We start from the raw sequence: 27,415 nt of genomic DNA, 5'->3' as shown, positions 1-27,415 counted from the left end.
TGTCCGAAAACATTAAGTTCCTTTTACTATATTTAGGTCAAATACGAGGTGTAGAAGGAATCAAACTGTACTCTCCTTCAAAAGCATTGATGTCATGTGATATTCGAGAACCGCCACCGTCTCCGCCAAATAGTCTCGGTAACAGTCTTGCCTTTCGAGCTCGCCTAAAAAAAATCAAACAAGCTTGCTTTTTAAAGACAATTAATTGCTGTTTTACCATGCATGCTAGACTAGATAACCTAACCTTGTGCTATAGAATTTTAGTGAGTTTTGTTGAATTACCGACATATTTTTTTTTACCACTATTTTGGGGTCGCACCTGGAAATATTTCAGATATCAACCTTTCTGTAACGCGTTGTCTGTTTCTGACCTGTCTTATCAGACACAATAGAAGTTCAAATTTCCATTAAGAGACGCGCTTTCGCCTAAAAGGGACCTTAAACATTAATGAAATTTATAGCTGAACATTTTTTCTTCAAAGTTCTTCAAAATTTCTATTATATAATTATAATATATCAATGTTCTTCCCTCACAAGGCCAACTTTCAGTATATTTAGTGTTAATTTCCGGTCATCAAAGATATTGGGCTTATAATTGAGTACGCCAACACGTGTTTCGTTTAAAATAGTTGGACATCTGTGATCATGGCCAAACAAAAAGTTCAGTAAAAAAAATCGAGTAGCTTTACTAATTGATAATGAGAGTTTTAACATGTATATTTAGGGCTTACCTTATAATTTTGACAATATACTTAAAATGATATACCGGGTTTAACTAAAAAAATCTTTTAATGTAAGTGAACATTAATTATAAGTATATTTACATTTCGTGGCAAAAAGAAATGCATGCAAATAATAACAAAAACCCATTACCAGAAATTCGGCTGTTGTGTGCTTTCCTTAAAATAATAATATCCAGTGTCTAGTAAGTCTTTACAAAAATAGAGCTTTTGAAAGGGATTCAGATAGTCTTTCAGATTCTTCAGCATGTCTTGATTATAAATTACCATCAGTTATAGAAATCAAATAGAAACTCATTACAGGTTTTCATCTAATCAGATTGCACAAAGCAGTAAAAAATGTCGATATCCACATCAAAACACGCCATAAAACGTTAAATTATGATGATGTGATCGGTTGTGATGGATTTTCTCTTATTATCGATTTGTTCCTTACCAAACTGTCATGGCTGCCTTGTCGCAGACGATACAGTAGAAAAGCGTCTTCCCTGCACACTTCCATTACTGGTAAGTCTTTATAATGAAAGAATATATAATTGTAGATTTGGACAATGAGCATGATTATATTATGAACAAGGCTCTCCGATCATACAAACTCCATAGAGATAAGGAAAAGGCGGAAAATAGGCAAATGCATTTAAGATCTGCCTGCTTGAAACGATGGAAGACCCCTGAGCAGCCAAGAAATATTCAATCTGCAGGATCAGAAAGGACGAGAACAGTCCTTGTACCAAAAGATGCTATAAATGAAGTTAGGGATGCAAATATATCTGAAGAAGATATGAAGTATGTCTAATTTATTCTAAACTAATTTATTTAGATTCAGATGGTAATATGTATTAATACAATTCGGCATAATTCTATGTAAACTGCAATTCTTCTTATGACAGATTATGTTTAATGTGATGAAGCATAACATTGAACGAATTGATTACTGATGTTGCATCGATCTATTGTATACTTTAACCAGTCAGATGTAGATCCAGGATTTTGAAAAAGGGGGTCCCAATTAAGGGCCTTGAACTAGACAACATAGACAACATTAAGTGAAACAAGAGAAAAACCTGCGGTAACTATGACTGTAACTCCATAAGAGGACCGGGTAACCCCCATAAATCCGGCACTGTAAGTGAAACAGGTAAACACACACAAAAAAAGTGTATACCGTTTTAAAAGTTTTGAAGACGGACTGACATAATTTCGTCAACCCAAAAGATAAGCTGAAACAGAAAAGAACGTACAAATCAATTCGTGCAAATGTTTATTCGCTGAAGATAAGTCGACAACCATTTCATTTTCCAAGTGGACCCGTAGGATTTGGCTATATACTGTCCTGAAATAAACACCTTTTAAGAGGAATATTACGTTCCACATATATGTAATGCAGAGAAAATTGTGTACAAAATTGAAAATAATTAGCCACTTAGCCTAGCAAAAGGTGAAAAACTCCCTCTATAATCAAATGGCTGTCCCAATATAGAGATGTAGATCAACGGAAATAATTTAAACTTAATTATAATTTAATATTTATGTATTAATATCAAATAATTCTTTTTTTTTAGGGTGAACAACAAGAAGTCACTTGACTTAAACAAAGTAAACGTTGGGAGAATATTTGAATTGAATCGAATAACTGTAGGAGGTTCTCGAATGGCCGAAAAATCAAATCGGATAGGAGGTTCTAGAAAGGCCGACCAATCGCCTTCACCGACAAAAAGTGCCTCCTTTCAAAGACGTAACAATACTAGTCAACAATGGTATAGCCAAAGTGTTCCGAATACAAGCTACATTAACAATCACATGAGACTCGTCAATGGACATCAAAGTAGACATTCCCATAATTCCAAAGTGCCTAGGTCGGCCTCATCAGCACGTAGTGACACTTCGAGTAGACCGGAAACGGAAACTCATTTTAATTCAAATGACGGTGGAATATTTCTACCAAATAGACCAAAACATGAATATTTTGTAATTCATCCAGAATGGGTTTCTGAATCTATGACAATACAAAAACTTAGTTTAAGTGAACGAAAACCCACCTATGCTTCTAAGACAATGACATGGCCTGGCAGACGATGCAAAAGTGCTCCGCCGACAAAATTCAGGAATCCAATTACATGGAATGTTGTAGATTCGGAAACATAGTAACATCTAAAAATATAATGAATAATATTCCACATGTAAGATTGCAGGAATTCATGGGAAATCCTGGTATCTTGCATTGTTCGGCGTTAAAACAAAATACCGTGGATGAATGAGAATGTTGACTAAACGTGCATGTCCGATGTATTTTTGTGTGCCTAGAGACAACTATATCTTGAAACATATAATTTGCTATTTTAATATTCAAAATGGTGAAGAATACCACAAAGCTGCTGATTATTTTCTCCACCAAATTGCCGGCTTTATATGTAATAACACGAGCGAACTATTTATTTGGCGCAACGTAGATATTCACATTGCAATGCAATTCTTACGTATTTAATCTAACTCAAAAATATATTCAAGCAAATGTGTTGTGCCATGTATAAACCATACATTAAAAACCTTAGGTTCGACCATTCTCCAGGGAATGTGACATTCATTTATATGCACATAGAATTGTCACACAATTCTTCCTCAATTAGCAACCATAAAAATAAAATATTGATTTCAACACGCTTGTTATGATATTTTATTAATACTGATCTTTTTTATGTTATTGGAATTTCGAAAAATAATCAAACAAAACCTCTGAAGCATGTTTATAAAGATGTGAAAAATAATAATTTCTGATGAAGCTAACATAATTTTTGTATAATGAAAAGACGATGTGGTATGGTTGCGAATGCGATCACTATCCACCAGAGAACAATGTGCTTTAAATAAAGTTTAGCTGCCAAATTTATGGTCACCGATTTGACTCAAATTCTCATATTTTATTTATAACAATGTAAAACATTTCTCAAACTATCAAAAGTATAAAATAAATTTTGTGGTGTAAAGAAAACTTGAAAAAATCATCTAGATTCAGTTGAATAATTTCGTTGTTCAATCTTTGAAATGCACTTGAAATAACAAAATAAAATTGAATATAAGAGTGGCGATCTCTCCTTCAGGTACACAGCATATCTTTCCTGTGGTATGAATAACATATGTGGGTTATGTCAATGGGACAACACAACGGCACAAACCAGTACAAGACTTGGGACAACATAGTCTTCGGCAATGGAAACGTGTTTATATGTCAGTCTCTAAATAGTCCCTAGTTTAAATATTCTTGTGTATAAAAGACCAGACAACACATTGACCAAATAAAAACAAAAATCTACATAACACTTCAGACATAACTTCCTAGTGTAATGCACCTATCCAACAAATAAAACAGTGAACTTTGGTGTTCCGACAGGGTGACGGACCTCGTGTAACTAGTGATATCTCTCCTGTTTCAAGTAAAACTCTGATGATCGGTAGATTTCAGGGATCTTCACAAACGTTGAAAGGACTCGTACTCTGAGGACTCGTAGGACTGTGGCAAATTGAACATACTGTAACAAAACAGTCAACCTGATCATGATGGCGAGGACTACAACTTTATGATTAAGAATATCCTTTAAAGTTCAATAACTTCTCAATTCATATAACAAATTCACGAAAAACTAAAGGGACTTAATCTTAATAGATATAAACCAGAGTTTTCACGATAACTGCTCAAAGCATTGTTAGAATACTGGAAAATCACCCTTTTTTATGAAAAAAATCACTAAAACTCCAAAACGTAAAAATCTTAAATTTACAAAAATAACGGGAGCTCACGTCAATAGAGATAAACAATTCACCAAAGTTTCATGAAAATTTTGAAAGCATTTTTGAAAAACTGGAAAATCCACTTTTTTTTAATGAATACAACCAGGTAACTCTGAAACATAAAATATACATTTTAATAACAACCACCCCCCTTTTTAGAAAGATAATTTAATCAATTGTGAACATGATTTGTATTTAGTGGTAAAAAAAACAACATTTCAAATGCTTTGGTAAAGGCTTTCATCTGTACACCTATTTTGAAACACACTACATCCCAGAGTAAACCATATACTGTGGATTCATTTATTTTCATGGGTATCAACTTTCGTGGATTGAGAAAAACTATTTCATGGATATTTGATTTCGTGGTTTTGCCTACAAAACCTATAAGTTTTGTAATTCTAAATGCTAAACCTATTTGTAAAGCTAAAGATGTTTCAGAATATTGAAAAAAAAAATAAAACTGAAGTTTAATGTAAAATTTGTAAGGGTTCTGCGGAACCCAGTGTCTTGCCTATTGTTAATCATAGGCTCAACAAAAATGAGGGGAAACAAATTTAAAAATATTCCTCTCAATACTATCTTTTGATTGTAAGAACCTTCTGTCCTAGTTTGGTTAAAATCCAGGATGGTTTATGCATATAATAAATGTTTTAAAAACATTAAACTGCGACTGTATGTAATGTTAACTGGAAGAAAAACTAAGTCCATTTATAAGTAAAATACGGGAAAACAGGTACAAGAAAATTTCCTTCTAGATACTAGCTTTTGATCATAAACAAGCTTCTGTCCACATTTGTTACAATTTCAGGATAGTTTAAGAAAGATATTGAAATTTCAAAAACTTTAACCACAGAGTGAATATTTGTGGACGCCACCGAAATGTAGGATCGCTTTGTCTCACTTATTCCACAAAAGATAAAGGCTTGACAAAAAGAGTGATTTATACTATGTTAAATTGTGGGTTAGGTCATAGGCCATTTTTTTTTAATGTTGGTTGCTTAACTTTATAAAATTGTTTAAAGAGATCTCAATTGCCTTTTATTTTTAAAGTTTGGCGGTAAATATGTTGACCATAACGGAAAGTTTTCATGTTAGTCATAGAGTTAGGGGGATGGTTTGGTAACTATAAACTAGTTTACCCCTGCAGCATTCTGTATGTCCTTTCCCAAGTCAGGAACTTGTAATTCAGTGGTTCTTGTTTGTTGCTGTTACATATTTTTTAGTGTATTATTTTGTTCATAAATTATTGTGTAAGTTTTGTTTTTTTAATTGTTTTATAGCCGACTATGCGGTATGGGCACTGCTCATTGTTGAAGGCCACAGTGACCTACAGTTGTTAACTTCTGTGTCATTTGGTATCTTGTGAAAGTTGTCTCATTGGCAATCATACCAGAACTTCTTTTTATATCAGATACAATTATATATTTATTACAAGTTAACCCACTAGAGTGCATAATTGACTCCAAATGACGGTAATAGCTCACACCTGTAAATTTTTCTTTTGAAAAATTCTTTGAATAAAAAAGAAGTAAATAACATTCAGTATTTTATTCACAAAAATGATTGTATAAATAAATGTTTATATTAAGTACAAAATCTGGTTATCTTTAGGTTTCATAACAAATATTTGTTCTAGTGCAATCTATGTAAAAAGATAAAAACTGAATATATACCAAATGTTAAGGATTCTGAAAAAGTCTTAGTTGTGTTTAATTCTGTAAATCAGAGTCCTTATATTGGTGTACTTATCTCACATTATAGCATCAAAAACACTGGTATTGTCTGCTGCAATTTGATGCTTAATTTTTTTTAATTGTTTTACTTCTAACTGTCATTTCTACCAATTACATGTATACCCTGAGTTTAGAAGTCAAAGACTTAACTAATTTTGAATTTAAAGTTGTGATTCTACCAATTACATGTATACCATGAGTTTAGAAGTCAAAGACTTAACTAATTTTGAATTTAAAGTTGTGAAATCCTTTCCATGATTTTTTTTTTCTTCCAACTTCCTCAGTTTTCTTCAATGGTCCTTGATGATAAACAACTCTTTCAGAAAAATTGTTTAATCAAAGCTTAAGATAAATATGATGGTGTTTTTTTTTTGTTGGGGAAATCTTATATGTGCTCTCAAAAGAATTAACAAGGACCCAGTTTTCATCTTTTTACTTTCAAAACGAACACATTTCCTGATACACAGGAGGATGAACTTTCTCATTTACAACAGAAATTGTAACTTAACATGAAAAATTACATTTTGACTTTAAACTATTATCAAAAGTCCAGTACATCTGGTATCAAGACTATCGACTTTCTTAAATTGACTTTTTGAAAAACTGTCAAGAAAAACTGTCAAGAAATACATTTAAAAACATAAAATATTTGTAAAACTTTCATCCTGTTTTATTTATTTTTTTCAAACTTTTTTCTTCTTTTGTTTAAAAATTTAAAATATATATATAATCAATTTTTGTTTTAGAAGGAAGAATTTCAACAATGATCTCTTTTGTATGAAAATAAATACCTTTCAGAAATATATTTTCAAGCAATCAAAAAAAATTGGTTAGTATGGTTATTGTATTATCATGTATGTAAAACTTAAAGAAAATGGATTTCATTTTGTATTTATTAAAACATGCATATACATAGTTAAGGTACCATACTTATTTGACAGAATATTCTACAAATGTTCATAAAAAATATGCTTCTTTAGATGTCATCTCATATTTTGAAAATGTAATTTTGCAAGTTATATATAAACATAACATAGACGTCTTTCTTTAAAATGGCAACTGTAGTACGCAACTTAAACTACAAAAAAACTCAGTCAAAAAATTTAAAAGACACACATTCCTTCCTGATATATAAAATATAAATACACAGATTTTACATTTTTACAACAAAATGCACCAAGACCATAGACATTTGTTCAGTTATTGCATAATATTCACAAAATATGAGCTTCTTTTGGAACAAACAACAATTCTTTGGAATTCACAACATATTTTTGTGTTGTTTATGTAGTATTCTGTACAGCTTTTTCAACATAACTGCAAAAGAAAATACAAAATGTTATTCCTATGTAACCTTTCATTACACCTTATTGTTATTTGTCTGCCATTACTGGACATCACACGGGTTCCCGTAAAATTTTGATGTCATAATATAACATATCTGATGCCACAATGGAAAGGTGATTGTTGTATGACATCAATAATTCAAGCTGGATAGATTCTATGGTTAGTCAGGAATAGGGATAAGGTGTATGGAAAAGGTATGAAAAGACCATGATATCAGCAATTTTAATGAAATAAACTGACAAGAATATGAATCTATAAAAATTCCAATTATATATATTTCCTTTAAGCCTTATCTTTTCCTGAAATCAAGATGCGAAATTTTTTTGTAGAAACCACCAAAAACAGCCTTTTTTTATTTTATCATGAGCATTATCCTTAGCTAGAGGTAAATTGTCACCATATGTCTTACACAAAGATGTTGATTTAAGTCAAATATCATTTTGTGATGAAGGTAATGATCTTATTTACAATTTTCAAAATATGTACACATTGCAACTGTTTTTTTCTCTAATATGTTTGAAATTACATTACAATAGAGTGGTTCATACTCTCTTTCATCAAAAACACAATTTCTAAACCTTCCAGCATGCATTATTCAAAATGCAATTTTCAGTCGAGGAAACGAAAAGAAAATGGGTAAGAGATTCACAACTAATAATATTTACCCAAATTTTGAGGCTAAGTAACTTGTTTTTAGAAAGGACTTAAAATATTATAATTAAAATTTCAAAAGGTGAGTTTCTGTTCTTGATAACAAAATATGACATCACCCATGTTAATCTCACAAGTGTCAAATATAAGATATTTTTAAATAAATCAGGAATGAATATGGTGAAGGTATACTTACAATAAATCCTTTCTCATTGCACTTTGGTTTTTCTAGGAATTGAAAACTTCTGTAAGATGAGGTATACATAGCTGAAATTCTGAAAAATAAAATTGAATCAAAGGTTTACTGTTGACATGTCTTCAAGCAGCACATTGAGATAATACTAGCTCTTCTAAGCACTGGGATTACAACTGATCAATTTAAAAAGATGGTGCTTATAAAAGAATTAATTTAGCTGATGAAAAAATGCTAACAATTATAAATATATATAAAAAGTGCCTAGAAAATCAACCTAACGATGTTAGAGTAGATTTGATTCGTAACTTCCTCCCCAGCGCCGGGGCTTGAACCTGTACTTTTTATTTCTAACTTCTACGACAACACCCCCTAGCATTGCGCAGAGACCTTATCCCCTCCTCTAACTCTAGCTTATTAAAATAAGCTTTCCTTTATATATATATATAAGTACGTCTGAGTCAGTGACAACCCTACAACAGATGTATCCATCGGATCGCCATCAATGATGGTGATACATGGCTGTGTACATAATGTATATAAAACTCGTCTAAACATCAACCCAACAATGTTAGATCTGTAAATTTGCTTTTGCAAATTTTTGGTTCTTCCCTCGCCGGGATTCGAACCCATATATGTGTATGTGTGTATGCATTGTAAACTTAACGAGTTACACAATATTATTTTCAAAATTTTCTAACTTTTCTTCTACAATCTCCAAATTTAGTGTTGGTTTAGAGGAAACCATGAGTGGCGGTGCTAGAATTCCAAGGGTGGTGCAAAAAAATCAAGATGGGGGGAGTATCACCTTTAAATTGTCTGTGTCAACCACTGCAAGCATTTTGTTGATTGTTAATTTTCAGATAGAGCTATAGCTTTTCAGAAGTATGGTTAATTCATTTTCAAAATTCAGCCTGATATTGACAATTTTCAGCTCAAGGATCCCATAAAAATCTTTTGATTTGCATCCAGACTGGAATTCATAAATAGTTGATCAACATCAAACTAAGAACACATCATTGAAATAAATGTCACTCACATTAAAAACTAGTCTAAATCATACATGTATTAAATGTCAGAGTAAAATGTTTACATAATGCTTTTTTATAAATAAATGTTATCATCAAACTTGTCTTTATGTCAACATCAAGTTGCCTTTTTTGTAATTTTAATTTGACCTTGTCTTCATATTTCATCTGGTGGTATCCCAAAGTTTAAAGAAAAGTAATGATACTAATTTTTAGATCATTATATAAAATCTAATTTTAATGCCATTTCACTACTGATGAACAAATTATCAACATAACTTTTGGAGAACTGCTGTGATGTTCAAAAGTAAATCTTCAAAGCTCTAAAGAGTTCTGTTAAAACAGAAACTGACAATAATCACTCAACAAGTAAAATACATACCTGTACAACAAGATAAACAATTCCTAAGTAAGCTACAATTCCTGCTGCTAAGAAAAGATCAAATATTGCTGGTTTCACACTGAAATAAAAGTAAAATGCCATTATTACATATTTTTCTAAATCTGCTTGTAACATTTTGACACATTGTTCCCCAGATAAATCCAAAGTGTTATGTTTCAGTCTGCAACTGGCAACAACAAAAATCAAACTATAACATTAGCCTTGGTGCCTTTTCTCATAAATGTTAAAGTTATAAAACTGCTAAAAATTTGCTTTGAAACTTTGTTTTTAAAACCATATGAGCGTACCATATTACATAAGGCAATGCTTATTTTTGGAGGCAGAAATGATTTTTAACTATTAATGTTGTTCCAATTATGTTTCCTGAACTGTCTCATTTACCATTGCACACATACTTTAATCTAATATCAATTTCGATATGCATGAAATACTTAACACTGGACACATAGCAACCTCAATTTTTTTTATGCCCCACCTACGATAGTAGAGGGGCATTATGTTTTCTGGTCTGTGGGTCCATTTGTTCGACCGTCCGTCCTTCGGTCCGTCTCTCCTGCTTCAGGTTAAAGTTTTTGGTCAAGGTATTTTTTGACGAAGTTAAAGTGCAACTTGAAACTTAGTACACATGTTCCCTATGATATGATCTTTCTAATTTAAATGCCAAATTAGAGTTTTTAACCCAATTTCACGGTCCATTAAACATAGAAAATGATAGTGCATGTGGGGCATCCGTGTACTATGAACACATTCTTGTTCTTCATATATTCAATTGAGCAATTGTTTGTAACTTTGTCTAGGCCTAGAGAGTTCAGACACATCAGGAATAAAACATCACTTTATCAAATTAGCCTCCTCAGAATCTGCAGATTTTTTTGTTTTTTCATTGATTGCACTACAGAAAGAAAATAAAAGTACACCATTGGTTGGTAAAACCTTGTTGAGGACTTCATTGACTCATCATGTACCTTTTGAAAATATTACCCAGAATGCATTAAGATTCAGAAATCACAAATTCTAAGTTGTAAAATTTGCTAGAGCCAGTCCTTAGATTTATATCTTTAAAGCATAAAATCTAATACAAACTTACTTGTAGGCACTCATTACATACTGAGATCCATCATAAAATATAAACTCTGGGTCCCTGTAAAAAACAATTACTACATGAAAAGATACATATGGGAATAAAATAACATAATAGCAGTCATAATTCTTTTGAAATTCAAATTTTAAAAATAGATTTCATGTTATAGATTAAAACCAAAAGATATGTATAGTATTTACCAGTAAAGGAATGTTTTTTTGTGGATCCAGTCAAGTCAACAAAATGGTTCACCTTTGTTTTACTTTCAATGTTGAAATTCATTTCCTTTTAATTAATTAACATGACAAATTCATGCATAACCAATCTACCGGTATAGCTTATGGGTTAAATTGAAGGTCACATGTATACTGATTCAATGAGGTCAAACTATTCACTTGCAAGTGAATAATTTACCAGAGATGTTTCATTGCTTATTTAGACAAAATTGGCTGCTAAAAGCGAATTATTTCATTTTTTAACTTTTTTAATGATTGAATCCAACAAAATCACATTCTATTTTTTTTCATATCTCGTAGCTAGTGCCCCTCTCAAGAGAGAAAATAATCTTGCAATGAAAGATTATTCTCTTATGTATATAATATCAAAATTTAATAAATAGACTTTAATATTATTTTCCTTTTTCTTGGTTCTGTACTAATAAAAAAAAAAAATATTCAGAGGGAGCAATGTCAATTTATTAGTAAGAGTAACACATGATAGTGAAAAAAAATTCATGCAACATGAATTTTGATTTAGAGTTTTAAAACAGACTAGGTAATAAAGATCATGAAATTATTTCAACAAAATGCATATTTCTACCAAAATCAAATGTGACAATGCTTGAAATGTGTCCTTTTTTAAAGATCTTATGGTAATACCTTTTATCTGCTTTCAGAGTAGACCTTTTAACATCCTTGAGATATCTATTCATGGTTTCTTCTAGTGTGCTCAATAAATGGTGATCTTTATGCAGTAATTGTGTGGCTCTTGATTTAGCTGTGAGCTGTGTTAACCATGCAGACACCAAGTCTTTCTGTACCTCCTGCCAATAAAATATAGGTGTATTATTAGTATGTGAATAGTTATCGAATAAATTGTTTTTATTTTTAGTTTATTGTTTATGGCAGTATCAAAGAAGACTGGAAACTGTTCAGGCAGTTGTGCTAATGAATTGAAAACCACTAGTTTGTCAACTAAATGTTGCTGTGACCTCTGTTTTTAATCTTGTGACCTCAAAATCAATAATCCTTTTTTCTAAATTTGATTAAAAAACATTTCATTCTTTTTATAGATGACTTTACCTTTGACCTACTGAAAATCAAAGAGTCCTGACTTTTTTAAATGTGAATTTTTTAGCAAGATTTGGTGGAGCTTAGACATTTTGGTACAAAAAATATAATCTAGAAACTCAAAATTTTGCCCAACATTAGTTTACAAAATGGTGTTGTGAAGTTGTTTTATTTGGTGATGTAAAAAAAAATGAATCGTAGTCTTTTTCTTCAAATGGGCATTTATCCATCCAAGTAAGTTAAAACTAGGACATGCAGTTCAAAAGATATCCTGAAGCTAGACGATTGTTAAATTTCTATCTAACAATAGCTATTGAGACCTTCACCTTTTCACTAGTGATTAGAGTATTCTTCATCCCAAAGGGCAAAATAAAAAAATAAATATTACAAATATTACTAATGACTCTAAAGACTTTGTATGGAAATTGAATTGTTAAAGTCCAAAATAAACTCATCAAATAACAAATCATTCAACTACATGTCAACAATGCGAAGTATATGGTGATACAAATATATAGAAGTATTTTCATTGCAATTAATAGTCTCTTATTTCCAAAACGCGCGTCTGGCATATATACTAAATTTAGTCCTGGTATCTATGATCAGTTTATTTACAACCACTGGGTCGATGCCACTGCTGGTGAAGATTTATTTCCCCGAGGGTATCACAAGCCCAGTAGTCAGCACTTTTTGTGCTAACATGAATTGTCATTGATATGGTTATATTTATAAATTTACTGTTTACAAGATTTTGAATTTGTTGAAATACTAAGGCTTTTCTACCTCAGGCATACATTACCTAAGCTGTATTTGGCAAAACTTTTAGGAATTTTGGTCCTCAATGCTCTTCAACTTCGTACTTTATTTGGCCCTTTTAACTTTTTTGGATTCGAGCGTCACTGATGAGTCTTTTGTAGACGAAACGCGCGTCTGGCGTATATACTTAATTTAGTCCTGGTATCTATGATGAGTTTATTTATTTCCAAATATGTAATATTTTACAATTTCCATGGTTTAAGAACTATATCATAATAAATTTATAATTTGAACTTAAAATTAGAAAAAAAGTAAATACTTCTGTGGTATGCCTTCCAACTTAAATTTGACTCACCAATCCTTCTGAGAACAGACGAAGGTTTCCCTGACTAGTTAAGTTATATACATGTTTAGCTAATGCTTCTGCTAGGATCTGTATGTTTCTGGTTAATTTTGAAACTTCTACTGAATCTCTGTAAAAAAAGACCACAAAATAAGAATCATTTTTGCAATGAAATTATGTTTATTAAATTTCAATAGACACCACAAGAAACAATACAATTGTACTTGAAAACTCGGGAAAACTTATTAAATTGTGATAAAATTTCTGTCTTTCTTCCATATTTTTTGTTGATTATGTGGGTATAAACCATATTTAAAGTATTCATTTAAGTATAAATGCAGACTTTGACAAAACCACAATATCAAGTATCAACTAAAATAAAACTCCATTGATTGGCAAAAGAAAGATATATATACCAACAACATAAATAAATGAATCCGCAATGTTTATTTTTATGTTGTGTAAAAAAATCTTGTGCTATAAATTTCACTGCCTTCCTTGTAGGCTACATGATTTCACTTAGAAGTAATTCCTACGTGCTCCAAGTTTGTTTTAATTGGGTAGGCATTATATTTGTAGATATTTTACATTAGTTACATTGGCATAGTCTAGAATGATGACATTGACAAAGCACCTTGTATACCTTTTATCTAATATAGATGTTCTGTCTGGGTTTTTATGTGATTCCAGACTTGAGATGACATTAACATTGACAAAGCACCTTGTATACCTTTTATCTAATATAGATGTTCTGTCTGGGTTTTTATGAGATTCCAGACTTGACATTGTGAAGGCAGGTAATCTTTTGATACTAAATCTCTCATGCTCCCAAGCTAACATGTCCTCAGCAAGGTTGATCTTCTTATGGTTCATCTTGAATTTAACTTCTTCAAAGAATGATTTACTCACTTCTTCTATGTTCTATAATAAATATTAAATATATTTCTTAAAAAAAGGTTATTTGACATCTTTTCATTTCTGTGATAAATTTTGAACAGCATAATTCTTTTCAAAGAAATTCTAAAACACTTCATGAATGACAAAGTGTATACACCGTTTAGCTAGACAAAAGTTTGTTATTACAATATATTCTACTGAATGTTCACAATCTCTTGCATTTATGGTTCAATTTCTTAAATTTGCAGTAAATTGTATTCCATAATACCAAGACAATTTTCAATATGATTTGGATATCTCTGACAATTGTCCAACACAGTACCTGTAGTAAAGTATGTCCTGCTGTTCCTTCTTTTGGTGGTTTTGATACATGTAAGAATAGATTGTCTGACCTTCCAAGGCTGTCCAAACACAAAACATATGCTACATCTGTCAACAGACTCGACTCTGTAAAAGATTAAATTACAACTATTCACAACTTTTCTGTTGTTGCAAGATGAGTTTTTTTATTTTAAGAAATATAATTGAGAATGGAAATGGGGAATGTGTCAAAGAGACAAAAAACTGACCATAGAGCTGACAACAGCTGAAGACAACAATGGGTCTCCAATGCAGCGAGAAACTCATGCACTCAGAGGAGTCCTTCAGCTGGCCCCTAAACAAATATGTATACTGAAACTATTTCTTTACCGTTGTTTGATTCTTAAAATTCAGGATATTTGATATTTCTCAATGGCTTCATTTTCAAGGAAGTATAATTGTGTAAAGATAATTCAGAAAACATATAATCCTCTAGAGTGGGGTGCTCATTTTCGCCACATCTTTCCATGTTTTCTACAGTTTATGTTCAGGTCTAAATGTTTTTGAAGTATACTGATATTTCTATATGAAGATAACTTCAAATGCAAAATAAACTTAAGCTTGAAAAGCGGTTTGTTTTAAGAAAATCATCTGAAAAGTTAGATTAAAGGGTGTTTGAAATTTCTGGATGTTTTGTCAATGGGGGACACATATTCGCCGTTTTTACACATCTATTTAAAACCAAATAACCGCAGCTTTTAATAATTTTTATCAAATCAATTGCATTATACATGAATAGCAGACATTTCAAAGGTATAAAGAATACAAAATTAGGGCTTTCAGTCAAATATTTACTTTAATAGAAATACTTCTTTGAAATCGTGTTTTTTATTCAGGAAATTGTCTGAAAATCGTTGTCCATTTTTCGGTCATTTTCGGTAGGAGCCGCAATTTTGTCTCAGTTTAAAAAAATATTATATTTGTTATAAAAATATAATTTACGGGTACATTTCTTCCATTTCAGCCATCCTTTGAAATTTTTACACCTCAAAATCCTTAAACAGCGAAATTGTGTCAATGGCGAAAATGGGCACCCCACTATATCGCTATTTTTTTAATATGTATAAAATATTATCTCATGTATCTATTATATTTTCATATTAAATTTTCTAATACATGTCTGACTATAAATGTTTATAGTATGATTTTATTGACTCGTGTAGGTTCTTAAAGAGTCGCTGTTCTCATTTGAATGCCTTTGTGAATAAACCGTACTTATTGTCATTCCAATACCTATGTGAATAAGCAGTCAATATGTTGGCCACTTTCTACTATCAAGTACAAAATTTTTTAAGGTTTTATTTCATTGTTTTTTTGTTGTGTTGGTGGTGGCAGAGTTATAACCTTTTAATATAGATTTTTGTTGAATTCTATTGTAGGTTATGTGGCATCTTGTAGATGCTTACATTCTTACTTGAAAATTAATTTTAACCAACTACATACCTCTGCATGTATGCTACTAGGGGTTTCTTCATTAGTCTTGAATGCAGCATCAGATTAAATAATTTCTAATGATGGTTTTATTCCTATTGTAACCCAGTGCTATCCTTATTTTAATCTTTTATATACTATAGTGTAGACACTTCTTTCATTAGAACATATTTGCTTTATTCTGAATCAATACACTTACCCTGATTTTCAATATTATCTTCAATCCACCTCTTTGTTCCTTGGTAGTTAAATTTACCTCCACCAGACAGCAGGAAAATGAGGTTATATCTTACACAGGTTAAAGAAAAAGTGATAAGTGTGTACCTATTTGTCTATGGAAAGACGTAATAAATTTAATTCATACCTATGATTAACATCATCTTTAAACTGATGTATCTATATTTGAATACTGTGGATTCATAATTATTCGTTGGATGCCAATTTTCGTGGATTTCATGGTTACAGTTGAACCCTCATTTAAATGTTCAACGAATTACAAATTTTCAAAGAGCTTTGTAAACAGAAATTTCAAAACCACGAAATCAAATATCCACGAAAAGTGATACCCTCAAAAATAAATGAATCCACAGTAATTTCTTTTCAAATTTAGTGTCAGAACTAGTTTTAGAATCTTGATCATAATTTTGAAGCAAGGATACTTTGCATGAGTTCTGGAGTTTGTGTAAAGTTTAGAAAACAGTCTAGCTAACTCCAACAAAGCTATTACACCACTACCATTTGAATCTGCACCAACTGACATACCCTAAAATAAAAATTAATTGATTAACAACATCTAAAACAGAATATGTAAAAGTATATATTTATATGGGTGAAAATTGCATTTTCACAATTGTTTATGGTATAAATGACAATTAAAATGTTACATTACTTTTACATCATAAATCATATATATATATCTTAATGAGCCTGGTTGCTTAATAATTGTCCAAGATAGCTTGTTGATAAAATTAAAGACTTAACTGGCAAGTTGCTAGAGAACTTGAACACCTGTATGGTGCATGGAGTAATATGCATTTGCAAACCAGAATTATTTCTTATATCACTGATATACAATTTTTTTCACAAAGACAGTTTATCATCCATTTGAAATAAATTTTAAGAGCACTCTTTAATATGGTACTTTCAATAGTGATTTTGTACAATCCCACTTTTGTTGTCTTGCTCAAAATGTTTTTTTTTTTTTTCGAGATTTTCAGTTTAAATGAATAGATGCCTCTTATTAAATTGTTTGTATATATAAATGTATAAACATTTTGATAAACTTACAGGAGCCACACCAAATGCATCATAGTGAGCCACAACAGCTATTGTAGGTAACTGTTCTTCTATACCAAACCCAGACAGATGGCCCTGCAATTCAAATTTATTGTTATAAGCATTATAAAATAGAAATAGGCCACGCCTAAACTATAGTGTGTATGTCTTTTCCTGAGCCTCCTTTTTTTCTCTTGATAAAAATATGTACCATTGTGTGCAGATATGACTAAATCTATGTTACCCAAAAGAAAATCCTAAAAATCTTTCCATTGAAAAATGAAAAAGTAGGTGCAAAATGTGAGTAATAAGCTGTCCAGTGTGTTTCAAAAATACAAAAGTGAAGTTGAAGTTACAAAATTATCAATAAATAAACACTCATCATAAGGGTTACTGCAGAAAAAAAATATGTGGGAAGGTTAGAAGGCAGTTTGTTTCAGAACTTGCCACACTGGCAATTGAGACTGAGAATAGTCATGCATCTTATTGTGGTGAAATTGCTGTGGTACCCATGTACCCATATTTTAATAATATATTTGATTTTAAGTAGTTTAGTCTTTTTTTTTCCAATTTTACAAATAATTTTGTTGGTCTCTAATTAGATTTATGAGTTCAGATTTTCATTTTGGTATCTTCTAAACCTTTATTTTTTCCATATAGACTAAAGCTTTATATTGAGTTCAGATTTTCATTTTGGTACCTTCCAAACCTTTATTTTTCCATATTGACTAAAGCTTTATATTGTACCTGAATATTAGTTATCTGGAAATCTGGTAGACTTTTTGACTGAGGTCCACCTACTACCATCTGAAAACCATTAGCACTCGCCCCACTCATCAAGGCTAAAAAAAAAAAAATGCTCATTCAATACTGATTATGAATAAGGACACCATTACAATACAAAGAAACAATTTTATAAATACTTATACAAAGAAACAATTTTAAATACTTATCTTGTTTGAATTCTTACTCCTTTTTTTAAAAGAAACGAACTGATTCCAACCTGAAATCAGTTAATTGTTATTCAGAGAACTTGCAATATGAAGACAATATCAGTGCAAATTTCAGAGGTGAAAATTGAAATTCATCAAGAACTTTACAATCACTTTTAAGTGCATTTCTGATACTACTTTGATTTTTATTGTTATACTCCCATAAAATTTAAAATGCTATTCAAATAAGTTATTTTTTGTGTTCTGAGTACACAGTGTTCTCCCCAGGCCGATATGACGCTGCGGTGCCGCAGCGCATTCATAATATTTTCAAAGATCCCGCAGCGTCTTAATTGTCCGCTGTCCCTTAATACTTGATCCCGCAGCGTGTTAATTTTCACAATTTCATTATAAATGTTGGTTAAAATTGTCTAGTTGCTGATCACCGCTGAGAGATCGGTCAGTGTTACGCAACAACTGATAATTAGTTTTACCTGAGCCACGCTTATCTCAGCCTTATCGGACTACGTTATCATGTAATAGCGTACATGATCATCAAGAAGATAGATATTTGTAGAAGAAAATTAAAAAAAATAAAAACTTCAGTGCAGAAACTGAAGAAATAGATCGCAAATACATTGTATTTATGCATTGTGTGTGTGATCACTTGACCATTTAAATAACGAATTTTTTCATTGGTCGAGAAGAAGTATCTATTTTAACACGACCAATGAACGTGATGAATACACGTGATAAATTTGAATACACATTGCTTAAGATATTTACGATGAAAATTATGAATGAGAGTATTTGTAATTGAAAAAAATAAAATAAACTTTGATTAAAGATAAAGAGAAGTGATTTATTTTACTATAAAGTGAAAAAATGTTACTTGCAAGGTAAATTGTCTCAAACTGTTGTGTTTTTAGAAATAAAATGATCATTGAACATCAATCGTAAAATTCCGTTCGTCGGCAAATATGTGACAATCAACACGGGTACGGAATTGCTGAAGCTTCTATATAATGTCACTAGTTGATAATTTCAATATGGTCTTAACTTTAAAAAACTTGCAAAGTTTCGTTTATATCTGCCAGAGATAGGTTTTAACAATAATACACACGGAAGCGTAATGTAAAACTATGGAAACTTGTCAGCTGTTCATTAACATATTGCTGTTTTAAAAAGTTGTATACCAAATATGATCAAATATCTTAACCATATTCGATTTTATTAATTCTGAATGAACATGTTCTCTGCAAATAACAAAAGGGTGACTTCTAAGCAAAGGCAGATGATGGAGGTAGAAGTTTTTTTCTCTCAGCCTAATGACTTCTAATGAAAAGGGGAATACACCTTCCTCTTCACTGTCAGTATAAGGCCACATTTAAAAGAATGTCTGTTTCCCCTCCCCCCGGGTCTACCCTTTGTAAACAGACCAGGAAGGCAGGTTCTTTTTTTTTCTTTTTTTTAACTGGATGTGATTGTCATAGCATGGTCACATGAATGGTTTGACTTGTCCAGTCCAGGCCACTTATCAGTTGTTTATGCTCAATTTGAGTGTATTTATTTAGATTATCAATCCTACTGCTTTCAAGCACTTTCCAAAAATGGAAACAAAATATTTTCAGGAAAAAATAATTTCGATTTTTTTTGTGGAAAATAATTTTTTGACCCGGGGGCTTATTTTTGACCCGGTTGGGGGAGGGAAAACAAACATATTTTTAATTTTGGCCTAAGCAGATGTCATTGCTTCTCCTAATCCCAACCTAGCTAAAGTTTTAGCAAGTGATAACAGCAAGCACCATGTTTCTGGTTTCAATGACAAGTGGCTGACTGAGTTTTCATGGCTTACAAATGTTAAAGGGGGTATAAGCAAAAGTTATTGTGAGAGGGGGTTTTCAACCCTAAAGAGGATAAAGACAAAATTGAGGAACAGACTGTCCAACAAAATAACACTATCTTGAAACTTTATCCCTAGAAGGAGCAGAGAGTACAGAGATGAATATTTATATTTTGACTTATAAATAACTTTTGTGTTTAAAATCAATTTATTTCATATATATATATATATATATTCTTGTAATTCATTATTAAATACTCTGCATTCTCAAACACATAACACAAAGCATTATAATTCATATTGCATGTCATGGATTAATGACTGATTGCTTCAGATCACAAAAGTTCACTCTAAAAAAAAGAGTTACGCGTCCTTGAATTTTGCACCTTAAAAAAATCCTGGGGAGAACACTGGAACATGCTCAAATAAATTAGCTGTAATCTGAGCAATATTTCAAGTAAAACGTTAACTGAATCAACAAATGAATGTATAAAATACTGTAAATTCAGTAATATAGATTTTTTTGGGAGAAAAATGTGACAGGGTTACAACCACAATAATATAGACTTGTATTTTGAACTTTTTTTATATATGATTGAATTAAACAGGATTTTTCTCAATATCACAAAAATTAAAATCACTTTTTAGTCTTAAATGTCAAAATGTCAAAAATAAAGGCACTCAATAATTTCTGAATTTACAGTACATGATACATAGTAGTCTAACACTGAGGTTTTACCTTCCAGAGCTGATGCTGCTTGGTCTCCAGTATTACCAAGCTGTATAGCATCATAAACCTGTAGTAACTCATCTGTTTCTTCAGCAAAGTAAACCGGAATACTAACGCTCCCTTCCTCTGCTAAATCTTTCTCTACTGTCTGTAAGTGCTAGAATTACAAATATCAACAAGTAATTGAGTAATGAATTTACACATAATAGATTCTGAGTTCATTTAAGTAATAAAGTTTAAATCTATTTTAAGCATTTATTTGTGTTTATTCATTCAGTTTTAGCATGATTGAATCCATGAAACAATGGCCACATGTATTTAAACCACCTGTGTTTTGTTTTGTTGGATATCTTACCAACATAAGTCCTTTTTGTAAAAATTAATTTAGGCTGAAGGGCGAAATGAAAACATTTTTTTTTTCAGAATGCAAATGTGACAAAAATTGGTATAAATTAATATCATAATTTTGTACCTGCCAACATTGACTTAACCCTTTCACCGATAGCTGCTCGACAGACCCTATTCTGAGATGATGGCTTCCCTGGCTATTGTGACACAAGTGAGAGATTTTCATTTTTTATATCAATAAAAAGTTGCCTAGTTATATATATTTTTATTTTATTCACTTACACCATAGACAGTTTTGTTCAGGTTAATTTTGTCACTAAACAGCAAATTTTTTAACAAGGTTGAACAAAATTCTTCACTGTCAGAATGATGTCTATTCCAAGTGTTTTGTACATAAAACAGCATTTTTTGTCAAAAAAGTATACTAGTCTGGCTTCAATTCTTTCAAAATAATTGTTCCCTCATTTCAAATTGAAGTAAAATCCATAAATTTCATGTGATTTTGACACGGTTTTCAACAAATGGAAGCCCCATGTTTTCACTTTCATCCAGGTATTCAACGAAGAAAAATAACTTGTGTTTTCAATGTTTTTCAGCAGGATATATAAAAGAGGTATTTCAATCCAGGTAAACCGGGACTCATCTTCAGCTGTCTAACCTGTCAATCCTGGGAAACTGGGATTTGTCAGCGAAAAGAGTTAAACAAACAGAAAACATTTTATTTCACCTACTTTGCTTTTGTAGATCCTAATTAGTTTGTTTTCAGACTTTACTTTAGTTCATCAAATGAAATGCTAGTTACCTGTCTGTCATCTTCTGATAGTGACGTGAGATTTCTTGGCAGTATGATAAGTAATGCACCAGCATTTTCCTGTATCAAGTCACGATACTTGGCCATAGTGAACTCTTTCATTTTTGTAACAATGCATCTTCTTGTGATCATTTTTGCATCAATTGGTCTGGCTTCCATGTTTACCTGTGCTGCTTGACATCCTGCAAAATTAATAAAAGGGACATAACAATAGTTGTAGAGTAAAATTCATAACAGTACAACATTTTTCAAAGATACCCATTAAAAGTACTGTTGCCCAATTTTTTTTGATTTTGCGATATACCATTTATAGTCCACTTCGCTGCTATTAAATTTCAAAGTTTTATAATTTTAATACTTCATGTAGTTTAAAAAGGAAAGATCAAAGTTTTACAAACGGGACAATTTATATAAAAGTTGTTTTTCTACTTGGGAAAGTCACAATAATAAATCGATTGCGATAATAAGTTGTTTTACAGTTGAGTTGCAAGTCTGATCTCATTTTTTATCTTCTGAAATTGACATGATCAGCAAAAACTTTTGTACAGTCCAAGTTCAAACTTATCATTTGGCAAAATATCTGCTCAAACATTGTTCTACAAAGACGTATTTAGAGTTTTTGCATTTTACCGTAAATTTCTTTCCTCACAATGTCATATATATATATGTTAAAATGAATCAGCTGTAAGATCTGATTGTTCAATGGCTTTTTTTGTTGATTAACCTTTACAACTCATTCAAAAATTTACGTAAAATGTGTCACAGGGAAACAGATGATGCCACTGCTTGCATATCATATATATAAGTTATAAAAGGACATAACTATAGAAAGGACAGTCCAAGTTAAAAGTGTACTTGATCTAAGTTTTGTGGTAATAAGCATTGTGTATATATAAGTATCATAAACTTTGTTGGAGATGAGCCTAAGTTTGAGAATAGAAACGAAAAATTCAGCCATTTTTCCATTTGTAAAGGGACACAACTTTAGAACAGGAAAAGTGACACCATCAAAATTCTTTTTGTGGGAATAAGCATTGTGTAATTGTTTCATAAAATTTGGTTGATGCAAATTAAAGCAGGGGTTTGTCTGGGCCTTAAGGAAAAAAAGATTCTGGACAGTTTTGGAATTTTTTTCACATGATTTTCATTGAAATTGAGAAAACAACAAATATACAAGAAATAAGTTTTATTAAGTGTGTAAAGTTCATGAAAAGTTATCTTTTTTTGATGAAAATAAAGTAAGAAACTATGATTGCTATAATTTAAAAAAAAAAAATTCTTTTCTTTTTGTTTTTAAACTAAACAAGGCACTCAACTTTCTTAAAGCACACATGTTATAAAAATTTACCACCTTTTATTATCTTCAAAGGCAGGAACAGTTAACCTGGTTAAATTGATAAATGCTTTAGGCCCTGAATTATTTTGAGTGTCTGAATAAAATATCTCCTATTTCTTCTTTCTTTTTCTTACAATCTTTTGGTTTTCAATTCTAGTGTTTACAATTCATAGTTGTATTTAATCATCTGCTTGGATTCCAGTTTTTGGAGAAAAAAATAATTTGTTTTTGATTCTGAGAAAAAAAAATTGTTTGTTTCACTCTCAGCTGCCACTATATGTAATGCTAAAATTGAAAGAAAAAAATTGTTTTCGACTTGTCGCGAAAAAAACCGATTGGTTTTCGCCGCAGGTGAAAAAAAAAGTTTGCACAGAAAAAAAACCATAGCCCCCCCCAGAAAATCAAATGGTTGCTGCCTTAGAGTATGGACTCCAAGATGAAATGAAAGGGTAAATCTTTTTATGACCCATCTACACACCCGGGCATAAAAATGACATCTGTAAGCTCAAAATATTTCATTAGAGGATTTTCCTGATCAAACAATATAAAAAGAACGTCTTACCCTTGAAGGTAAACCCAAAGCACGTTAAAGGGTCACATAATTTAAATGAATTTGTTTACCATGATGCGTTCCATGAAGATCGTACTGCTGCATCCGAAACGCTGAGAACTCATGTGCTGTGTTTACGGGTGAAATCAATACAAGAATCGGGACAAAAAATAGGAAAGAGAGGGGGAAACTGTGCTTGAACATTTCTAACAACTCTCCCATCTCTTCTAGCACCATGATTGCTAGAGGTTTTGGAATTATTTGCAAAACAAGTGAACAGAAAACCGGCGTCCCTTTTTGCTGTCCAAACGTGATTCGTGAAATCGAGGCAATAAACAAAAGAGTTTAACCAAGGGAAGTAATCAAAATTAAGTTGCACTCATAAATAAAGCAACACGTGAACAATAGAATCTCAATAGAACTACTCATTTAGGCCTAAAAAGATCAAGCAAAAAGGAAAATGAAGTAAATATAGAAGACCGTATAAAATCTGCACGAAGAACGAAATATGCCCTTATGAATTCAGGACTGCATGGTACAAATGGATTAAGCCCTAAAATCTCCTACACAATATATAGGACATATGTGCTACCAAGACTTCTATATGGTCTTGAAATCCTTTGTTTAACAAAGACCCAGATTCAGACTTTGGAGAGGTTCCATATTGGTACACTGCGTGCAATACAAACTCTTGCCACAAGAACAGCAAAACCTGCGGTATACTTACTTCTCGGAGTTCTCCCGGTAGAAGCAGAAATTCACAAGAGAAAATTGACATTCTTACATTCTCTTACAACCTGCTCCAACAATAAAATAAAAGAAATCATCAACAGACAAATAGCAGTGAACTTTGACAACAACAACAGCTTCTTCTTCCAAACTGCATTATTATTAGCAAAATATAATCTACCAGATATCTTTGACAAAAACATCTCAATTCCATCAAAACTATCCTGGAAGAAACTAGTAAAAACAGAAATCACATCCCTCTGGACCCTCAAACTCAAAGAGGAAGCTCAACAAATGTCCTCTTTAAAATTTCTAAACCTCAACTTTGGCAATGCAGACTCAACTCATCCAGTATGGGACTCAGTAGAGCAGAATCTGATAGAAATTCGAAAAGCCTCAACTAAAGTAAGGATGCTCACAGGGACTTACATGGTGCAAGCCGATAAGCACAAGTTCAGCCAATATACAATTGACCCCATCTGCCTGCTATGCCACAGGGAAATAGAGGATATACTGCATATTCTTACACAGTGTCCAGTTCTATGCAATGAGAGAAAAGAATACTTCACTCCCATTAAACAACTTGTGACTGAAAACTCTCCCCCTGGAACTTGGGAGCTGCTATTTAACAATAAACTAGCAGTTACACAACTGGTATTGGATTGTACAAAATATACGAAACAACTTGGATTCAAAGAAGAGTTAATTCTTAAACTGGAATCGCTTTCAAGACACTTCTGTTTCAAGCTTCATTACAAGAGGATATCTCTACTGAAAAAGCTAGACGAATGACAGTTACCATTAAGATACAGATACTGAAATATAGACAATGGAAAATTCAAATAAAAGACTAAATTTTATAAACTAATGTTATAGTATATATAGTTATTTCACTATATTTTATAACAAATATTCAGTGTTGTTATAAAACTATAAGAACCTTTTTACTGGTAAAATGATTGACTAATTGTTTGATTTAAATGACTTCTGTAGATCGGTTTATCATTTTTATGTAAATAATTTTATATTTTATATGATATGATTTTGTTTTCTATGCAATTCACTGTCTATGTATAGTGCACCACCTCTGGATTTTACCTTAATGTAATATATTTTATCCTTGTTTCTTCCCCCTTTTTAAATATTTTGATATTTTAATATTACCCGTTAAGGGGTGTTCCTTATAATAGGAAGCTTATACGAAGAAAAGAAAAGAAGAAAAGATAGAACTCTGACAGGTCATTGACAAATTGTTCCTGATTTTTATTGTGATAAAACGAGGTACTGCCGTACTAATGATGTAATAACAACTTTATTGAAATCATTTAATCAATACATATCGATATTTCATTTCTTTTTTATTGACACATTGAATTATATGATCATAAATTAACTACAATGTATGTCCACATTTGTGTTTTTGTTAGATGTATTTCTATCTGTATCCACCTGATGATTAATTTCTGTTTCATTTGGTCTCTTGTGGAGAGTTGTCTCATTTGCAATCATACAACATCTTCTTTTTCATATGTGCAAATATCTGTTTCTAATAATCTCATTGTATTGTAATGTATATGCAAGAACCTCACGGTAGTTAAGTTTATTGTAACTTATTGTGCTTGCCCTCTTTAAATAAAGAATTAATGATTGTTATTATCTTTAACAGTGGCAAGTTTGACTGATCAACCTGGATTCCAATTACATCTTATAAAGTTGACATCTAATATATATGTGAAAAAACTTTTGCTTCAAATCATTAATTTGATGCATATTCAGAGAAGATTTTTATAGAAAAGTTTATAGAAGGGGGACAATATTATAAAGCTCAAGTGCCTCTTTGGACCAGGTGAGCTAAAACTGAGCAGTTTGCTTTGGGTAATGTGATCTTGAAGTGAGCAGATAGTCTGATATAAGTTTTTAAGGTACATAGCTGTAACTATGAAATCATATGATTGGAGATGTATGCAAAGTAAGAGATGCTTATCCACACAATCCATGTGGCCCAATTTTGTTTTGCATTCAAATTCTCTCCCAAATGTTTGTGTTTATAAATGGACAGATGAACTGACATGTTTGTTTATTTAAGTCCTTTGCCATCAAATATAGGCAAATCATTATCCTTCATGTAACATTTAGATATTTTCACTGACAATATCTCACATCTACTGCAAATACAAATACAATAAAGAGGCTGTTGAAATGACAACTATTATAAACCAGATTCTTATTACATTTATTATAAGCACTATTCTTATATCAAATCTGCCTGTCCTCAAACTTGTTCTTAATCATAAATGAACAATTTTATAACTACATGTATTTATTTTATACCATATCTGTGGTCAACGTTTAATATATGGACCCCAGATTGAACTTGTATAATCTAAATGTGTCTTATAATGGTTTACTTTAACAAATTGTGATTTGGATGGAGAGTTGTCTCATTGGCACTCATACCACATCTTATATCTCTTCACTAAAGTCTTGTACAATGGAGGGAAAGAAGGTAAAAGATATGACAATGCATCTCACTTTACAATTCCACTCATCTCTGGAAATGATTTTTAATTGAGGAATATATATCATGCTTTCTCTGTTTTTTGGTTCCAGGTTTGGTTTGCCTATTGGTCCTTTTTTGTTTGTCAGCTCTTTTATGTTTTTTATTAGCTTTTGGACTTTGAATATTTTATCCAAGTGTCACTGACATTAAATGTTGAAATGTGCATCTGTTGCAATAAAAATGTTACTGTTAACGTTTTTCTTGCTTACTACTAACCAATAATAGCTCCGAATTATTGGAATATAAGCTTGTTCAAAAGT

General features: G+C 31.4%; 2 protein-coding genes across 9 annotated transcripts in view; one reads left to right on the top strand and one right to left on the bottom strand.

The window, feature by feature from the left end:
• Nucleotides 1-3,396, top strand: part of LOC139519982 (uncharacterized) — a 119,512-nt gene extending 116,116 nt beyond the window's left edge. For 4 of the 8 annotated variants that reach the window (XM_071312314.1, XM_071312311.1, XM_071312313.1 and 1 more), the window contains exons 3-5: nt 37-138; nt 1,283-1,526; nt 2,303-3,396. In XM_071312314.1, the coding sequence (XP_071168415.1) occupies nt 37-138; nt 1,283-1,526; nt 2,303-2,885 (929 nt within the window). In that variant the 3' untranslated portion in view covers nt 2,886-3,396. The remainder of the gene's footprint in view (nt 1-36; nt 139-1,282; nt 1,527-2,302) is intronic. The other 4 variants (XM_071312318.1, XM_071312315.1, XM_071312317.1 and 1 more) reach the window with 1 other exon arrangement.
• Nucleotides 3,397-6,062: 2,666 nt separating this feature from the next.
• Nucleotides 6,063-24,208, bottom strand: LOC139519980 (BOS complex subunit ncln-like). The gene is made up of 15 exons (XM_071312309.1): nt 23,938-24,208; nt 21,972-22,162; nt 20,831-20,978; nt 18,064-18,158; nt 17,329-17,412; nt 16,701-16,804; nt 16,241-16,329; nt 14,573-14,697; nt 14,084-14,274; nt 13,366-13,483; nt 11,844-12,007; nt 10,972-11,025; nt 9,864-9,942; nt 8,457-8,535; nt 6,063-7,579 (listed from the first exon to the last, which is right to left on the bottom strand). The coding sequence occupies exons 1-14, from the start codon at nt 24,101-24,103 to the stop codon at nt 8,470-8,472; spliced, it is 1,674 nt and encodes a 557-aa protein (XP_071168410.1). The 5' UTR covers nt 24,104-24,208; the 3' UTR covers nt 6,063-7,579; nt 8,457-8,469.
• Between the last annotated feature and the right edge of the window lie 3,207 nt (nt 24,209-27,415).

The sequence above is a fragment of the Mytilus edulis genome, chromosome 4, assembly GCF_963676685.1.
Source record: "Mytilus edulis chromosome 4, xbMytEdul2.2, whole genome shotgun sequence".
In the NCBI taxonomy this organism is placed as follows: domain Eukaryota; kingdom Metazoa; phylum Mollusca; class Bivalvia; order Mytilida; family Mytilidae; genus Mytilus; species Mytilus edulis.
This window is presented reverse-complemented; position numbering and strand designations above follow the sequence as displayed.